This window comes from Henckelia pumila, chromosome 1 (genome assembly GCF_033568475.1).
Source record: "Henckelia pumila isolate YLH828 chromosome 1, ASM3356847v2, whole genome shotgun sequence".
NCBI lineage: Eukaryota > Viridiplantae > Streptophyta > Magnoliopsida > Lamiales > Gesneriaceae > Henckelia > Henckelia pumila.
In genome coordinates this window covers 152094405-152101969 of record NC_133120.1, presented here as the reverse complement: position 1 = coordinate 152101969, position 7565 = coordinate 152094405, and the positions used below count along the sequence as shown (strand labels likewise).

General features: G+C 38.0%; 1 protein-coding gene across 2 annotated transcripts; it reads left to right on the top strand.

The window, feature by feature from the left end:
* The first annotated feature begins 220 nt into the window (after nt 1–220).
* On the top strand, nt 221–5465 carry LOC140876420 (ABC transporter B family member 21-like). 2 transcript variants are annotated; one of them, XM_073280477.1, is made up of 12 exons: nt 224–665; nt 766–820; nt 910–1085; nt 1185–1406; nt 1504–1742; nt 1828–2353; nt 2462–2735; nt 2839–3728; nt 3823–4089; nt 4177–4440; nt 4520–4813; nt 4900–5464. In XM_073280477.1, exons 1-12 carry the CDS (start codon nt 417–419, stop codon nt 5251–5253), a joined length of 3810 nt encoding a protein of 1269 aa, XP_073136578.1. In that variant the 5' UTR covers nt 224–416; the 3' UTR covers nt 5254–5464. The 2 variants fall into 2 exon arrangements, with proteins under 2 accessions (XP_073136505.1, XP_073136578.1); XM_073280404.1 differs by having other exon boundaries at nt 221–665; nt 3823–4440; nt 4900–5465.
* Nucleotides 5466–7565: the final 2100 nt, after the last annotated feature.

Below are 7565 nucleotides of genomic sequence, written 5' to 3'. Positions count from 1 at the left end.
GTTTGGGTTGGTGGACACATTATTATATTATATTATATTGCGTACAACAAAGATGAATTTTGCAAATCCGTTGAATATTGTATTTGTAGGCCAACAATGGATTGGTGATCTCAAAAGGCGCAATCGGACTCGGACCGAACCAACGTAGTAACCCAACTCAACCTACTTTTTTTGTTTGAAAGTTGAAACACTCAACCAACTTTAATTAATTACCAAATATATATATGAGCTAGTATAGTATGACTTGCCATTCCTCTAAATCTTACAGTAGGCTGTTCGTTCATCTTCTCCAACGTAAACTGGTTTCATCATTAATTTTATTTATTTGTTGATTGATGATAAATTGAAACACACAGATTGTCATCATTTAGTACTTGTTGCTTTAATTAAAGTACGTACGTACGTAAGTTACACGAATGGCAGCAGAAGAAGAAGCTTTGGCATCGAGAGGCCGAAATCTGGAAGATGAAAGCAGTTCAGGGACTGTTTCATTTGCCAAGCTTTTCAGCTTTTCTGATGCTTGGGATAAAATACTGATTGTGGTTGGCACCATTGCAGCCATTGGGCATGGACTAAACCCGGCCTTTATGGCATTACTCTTCGGCGAATTGGCCGATGCATTCGGTGGTAACCAATCTGGTAAAGTACTTCCGCTTGTTAGCAAGGTACGTATATATATATGCATTAATCATTTTTATTAATTTTGACATGATATGATAGTGTAATTCTTTTGGACTAATTGTGATCCAATAATTAATTGTACAGGTAGCACTGAAGCTTGTGTATGTGGCTTTGGGGTGCGGTGCTGCTGCATTCCTCCGTAATTACAATTCTCACCTGAAACAAATTCATAATAAATTTATTTCTTTTTCTGATTAATTGATAATCTATCAACTTTGAAATTTGTAGAGGTGGCATGTTGGATGATCACTGGAGAGAGACAAGCTGCACGAATTAGAACTCTTTATTTAAAAAGTATTTTGCAGCAGGATATTGCTTTCTTTGATAAAGAAGTACACACAGGGGAAGTTATTGGAAGAATGTCCGGAGACACGGTTCTTATTCAAGATGCCATGGGGGAAAAGGTACTATCTAGCCTTAATTACATGCATACATCCCTAGCTTGATTACCATATTAATTTTACTCATGATATAAAAACCAACCATTAATATTAATGGTGCAGGTAGGGAAGTTTATACAATTAATGGCTACATTTTTTGGAGGCTTTGTCATTGCCTTCAGTAAGCAGTGGCTCCTTACGCTTGTCATGCTATCATCTATTCCTCCACTCATGATATCTGGTGGAGTTATGTCACATACGATAGCCAAGATGGCGTCCAGAGCTCAAAATGCATATGCTAGTGCTGCAGTTGTGGTTGAACAAACAATTGGCGCAATTCGAATGGTTCGTATTCAATCTCACCTCAGTTTCTGTCTTGAGCAAGGGCAACATATATTTTGATAATTGGTGAATGACATCTACATACAATTAAAATATCCAGGTCGCCTCCTATACCGGGGAGAAGCAAGCCGTGTCTAACTACAGTAATTCCCTGCAAAAGGCATACAAATCAGGTGTGCATGAAGGGCTGGCCACCGGGATAGGTCTTGGATCCGTAATGTTAATGATGTTCTGCAGTTACGCTCTAGCTGTCTGGTATGGTGGAAAGTTAATCTTGGAAAAGGGTTACAGTGGAGGCGACATCTTTACCGCAATTGTGGCAGTATTAATGGGTTCTATGTGAGTATTGGTTGATATATTTATGCACATCAAATGATTCCCAACATTGCATAACCGTGATGATCTGGTTAATTGTATATATCAGGTCTCTAGGACAAGCATCCCCATGCATTGGCGCATTTGCAGCGGGACGAGCTGCGGCATTCAAGATGTTTGAGATTATAGACAGAAAACCGGAGATAGATCCATTTGATGATACGGGAATGATATTTGGTGACATTCGAGGAAATATAGAATTGAAAGATGTTTATTTTAGCTATCCAGCCAGACCCACTGAGGAGATATTCAGTGGTTTCTCTCTATCTATCCCTTATGGCACAACCGCAGCATTAGTTGGGCAGAGTGGTAGCGGAAAGTCAACTGTCATTAGCTTGATTGAAAGATTTTACGATCCAAATGATGGTGAAGTTCTAATAGATGGAATCAATATCAAAGAATTCCAGCTCAAGTGGTTGAGATCGAAAATTGGTCTTGTTAGTCAAGAACCTGTACTCTTTATGGGTAGCATCAAAGATAATATTGCCTATGGAAAAGATGGTGCAACTGATGAAGAAATTCGAACAGCCGCTGAACTAGCAAACGCGGCTAAGTTTATCGATAAACTTCCCCAGGTGCTAACAAAGTTCATCTAATGCCTGACAATTAATAGCATGGGATCCTTATGAATTTTTCCTGCATTTAAAGTGTACTGATAAATGTTAAAATCTTGATATTTACAGGGCTTAGATTCAATGGTTGGTGAGCATGGGGCTCAGCTCTCTGGTGGACAAAAACAAAGAATAGCTATAGCCAGAGCAATTCTAAAAGACCCCAGAATATTACTTTTAGACGAGGCAACAAGTGCACTGGACGCAGAATCAGAGAGAATTGTTCAAGAAGCTCTTGACAGGATTATGATCAATAGAACAACTGTCATAGTTGCACATCGTTTGACCACAGTTAGAAATGCCAATATTATTTCTGTCATTCACAAAGGAAAGATGATTGAAAAAGGTAGTCACATTATGCTGTATATACTCTCCTGCTTTTATGTTTTTCTTATAGAAAGCAATTTTCAAACATATTTAATTGGATACTTGCGTGTGTATATAATCAGGTACACATTCTGAACTATTACAAGATCCTGAAGGAGCATATTCTCAGCTCATCCGCTTGCAAGAAGCACACAAGGATGCAGAGGTAGTTGACGAACAAGACAAAGCAAGTTTAAGTATGGAGTATTATGGTAGGCAGCCGAGTCAGAGAGCGTCACTTCTACATTTAATGAGTCGGAGATCTTCCAGGCTAAGAAGTGTCAGTAGTCGTCACTCAATGTCAATCACATTTGACCTGTCCAGGGGACTCAGTGTTTCCAGAACTGAAATAGATGATTTGGAATTTGCCTCTTATGATGAAATGAACAAGCATCCGAAAGTTCCAATTAGCCGTTTGGCCGCTCTTAACAAGCCTGAGTTGCCGATGTTAATCGTCGGATCTCTTTCAGCCATACTTAACGGGGCAATAATTCCGTATTTTGGCATACTGCTTTCGTATGTTATTAAAACGTACTACGAACCACCACATAAGTTACGACAGGATTCAAGATTTTGGGCACTCATGTTTGTGGTTCTTGGAGCAGTATCATTAGTTGCATATCCATTGAGGACGTTTTTCTTTGGCATGGCTGGTTGTCGATTGATAAGGAGAATCAGGCTTATGTGTTTTGAAAAGGTTGTCAACATGGAAGTTGCATGGTTTGATGAACCTGAAAACTCAAGTGGGGTGATCAGTGCGAGGCTCTCTGCTGATGCTGCCACAATTCGTGCTCTAGTAGGTGATGCACTTGCCCAGTTGGTTCAGGATTTATCCTCAGCTGCGGTGGGATTACTTATAGCTTTCCTGGCAAACTGGCAGCTGGCACTTATAGTCGTTGGCATAGTACCTCTCATTGGATTAAATGGATTTGTGCAGCTAAAATTCATGATGGGGTTTAGTGCAGATGCAAAGGTTTGTACCAAATCTTGATAGTCATCAGGAACCTTTTTTTAATGGTATAATGATGTGGATTGTTTATGACTATCTTAAACTTGTGTCTTTATAGTTGATGTATGAAGAAGCAAGTCAAGTGGCCAATGATGCTGTGGGAACTATACGAACAGTTGCTTCATACTGCGCTGAAGAAAAGGTGATTGAGATATACAGGCAAAAGTGTGAAGGCCCAGTAAAGATGGGGGTAAAAAGAGGATTGATAAGTGGAATTGGCTTTGGCCTATCTTTATGTTTGGTATTTGCAGCCTATGCTTTGGCTTTCTATGCTGGAGCTCGACTCGTTGATGCTGGAAAAACAAAATTCTCTGATGTGTTTCGTGTACGTAAGCTACTTACTCATAATCAAAATAAATGGAGACCAGCATTCAAAACAATAGTTATGTTAATATTCATGCCATGGGTGCAGGTTTTCTTTGCTCTAAACATGGCAGCCGTTGCAATATCCCAGTCAAGTTCATTTGCCCCCGATTCAAGCAAGGCTAAGAGTGCCACCGCTTCGATATTTGCCATTCTTGACAGAAAATCAAACATTGATCCAAGTGATGGATCTGGCATGATACTGGAAAATCTCAAGGGAGAAATTGAATTAAAACACATCAGTTTCAAGTATCCAACCAGGCCTGATTATAGAATTTTCCGAGATCTATCACTGAAAATACACAGTGGCAAGGTATGGCTAGCCTTTTTTTTCTTTTGGACTTGATAGTGTATATGCATTTGTATATTAATGCATCTAATTAAAATTTCAGACGGTGGCTCTTGTTGGAGAGAGTGGAAGTGGGAAGTCTACGGTGATTTCTTTATTGCAAAGATTTTATGATCCCCATTCAGGTGTCATCACAATTGATGGAATAGACATTCAGAAGTTCCAGCTGAAATGGCTAAGACAGCAGATGGGACTGGTAAGCCAAGAGCCGATCTTGTTCAATGAAACAATTCGAGCCAACATCGCATACGGCAAGGGAGGAAATGCGACAGAGGCAGAAGTTATAGCCGCGGCTGAGCTAGCAAATGCACACAAATTCATCAGTGGATTGCAGCAGGTAACATAATTTAGTTCAATATCTTTGTTTGCATTAATACATATATATATATTTTCCCGCTGACAAATGAACAATGGTTTGTGCAGGGTTATGATACAATGGTGGGAGAAAGGGGAGCTCAATTGTCAGGTGGACAAAAGCAACGAATCGCCATAGCACGTGCCATGATAAAAAAACCCAAGATAGTACTATTAGACGAGGCTACAAGTGCACTGGATGCTGAATCCGAAAGGGTTGTTCAAGATGCTCTGGACAGAGTGATGGTAAATAGAACTACTGTGGTGGTGGCTCATAGATTGTCAACCATTAAAGGGGCAGACATTATAGCTGTAGTTAAGAACGGAGTCATCGTGGAAAAAGGGAAGCATGATAACCTCATCAAGATCACTGATGGTTTCTATGCGTCGTTGGTGGCGCTACATACCAGTGCTTCGTCTTAGACATCATTATTTTTATTATTATTATTATTTATTTATTATTAAATTTAGAACCAAACCTTTCAAGGGTAGTATATACTTATTTTAACATTTTTCGTAAGTCCTGAATGTAATAATAAAAGTTGAAGACTGTGAAAACAAATGTATATAATAATATATCTATGCATCGAGAAATTGTACCTCTAGGCTTTAAATGAGGGCATCGGAATGATTTATTTCAATTAAAATACAATTTTTTTATTTAAAAAGAATTACTTTGATTTCACAAAAATTCACACGGGACACTCACAAGTTAATTTTTTTTGTTTCTTATAAAAATTAATTATTTTTACTTTTTTTAGGGTAAGACTTGCACTATTATTTAATTAATTAAAGTCAAGAGATGCAAGATTTACCAACCAAAAAAAACAGCTCTCATGACATCAAACAAAGGGATCCGGGGAGGAATTAGCAAAAGATGCAAGTTTATGAGTTACAATATTCGCATTTCTACGAATATGCACAAGATTCGTATTAGTTCGTCCCAAAAGTTCTTTGATATATGTTGCAATAGCACCAATGTAACTAAGATTCTCTTTTGGTTTTGTACCTTTTTGCACCGTCAATAGAGAATTCGAGTTCATTTCCTTCACTTGTACATGTCGATCATCAATCATTTGTAATCCCTCTTTGATAGCCATAAGTTCCGCACGTAGCACTGATTGTGGTTTAGAAATCTTCTTCACAAAGTTTAGCTGTCGCTAGCATAATATATCTTTCACGATTTCTCACCACTCCACCAATCGCATATGTCCCTTGAATTTCATTAACTGTTGCATCAACCTCAACTCTCAATGAGCTGGACAACAGGACAAAAGATGGAATTGATCTTTCATGAATCTTGCTGCTGTGGCCAATTTTTAAAGCTTATTGTGCCCAATGAAAGTTTTTTAATAAAGACTCACTCCATTTTACATCCATTTGTTCAATGATTCCTCCTTTAGCATGCATGAATTGCAACCTCTCATTCCAAACTGCCCACATTCTCATGGTGAACATTTCAAAATTTGGTATAGTCAATACATTTTTCATCCATAACAAAACATCCACTATATCCAAATAACGCACCTGCTTGAGATATGGCTTGAAGCATGTACCCTTCCAGCATGACTTAACGCTTTGGCAACAAAACAATGCATGCGTTGTGGAGTCATAGCTATGTCTACAAAGTTGGCAACTACATGTGGCCATATGATGTTCTATCAAGTTGACTCCCGTTGGAATTATATAATGTTCTCCAAAGAAAAATCTTGACTTTCGGAGGAAGCAACCACGACCAGAGGAATCTCCACCACGATTCTAATGACTTCTCCGAGCATTAATTCTTTGGTGTATCATAAAAACCAACTGTTAGTTTGTATCCATCTAGCACCAAATATTTTCCTTTAACACCTGTGCACCAATATCTTACATCCGATGACAATGAAGTAGGAATCTGTAAGGACCCGATGCTAATTACCCTATTATTTGGCTAGATTTGTTAATAATTATTTTAAAGTGGTGAATTAAAATAATTATGCCAAATAATTAATTTGTGTGTTAAAAATATGTATTAAAAAATATCGGTGTATAGACGACATTAAAATACATATTTAATTTTTATGGCACAGAGGAGTTGGAATTAAATTGATCGGGTCAAGTTTTCAACCCGAATAAAATAGAACCACACACATACACATAAATATATTATATCATCACTTTACCTCTCTCCTCGCGTCTCTCATTGCCGATACCTTGTTCTTCCTTCTCTTTTCTTTTCTTTTCAATTTTCGTTGCCTTTGACCGTCGATAACTTCTCCGTCGTTCGTTCGATTTCAAATCCGAGTGTAGTTTCGGAATCCTTGCGACGAGAGCTTTCTTTTGGTACCAATTTCGTAAGCTTTTCTCGCGTAAACCCATTTCCGACCGACACTGCCGTTCGCCGCCCCTTGCCGCCGGAGCTAGGAGGAGTGTTGTTCCGGTTGTTTAGACCTTTAATTCAAAGTCTTGAGGTATATTTCGAGTTAGGGTTTGAATTTGAGAATATTTGGTTGAATTCGAATCTAGATAATTAATATATGATTATTTGTTGGTTGTAGGTGCTATATTTGAGCCGATTGGAGGTATTGATCGAATTTCCCATTTTTTCTGAAATTTATTTCAAAAATTCAGATTATATATATTAGGAATTTTCGAATTATTGAATGTTTGGGTCTTGGAATACCTTAGAATTAATATATAATAGTTCTGGAATTTTTGGGAATTTATCGGAATTTTTCAGAATATTAATTTGGGCA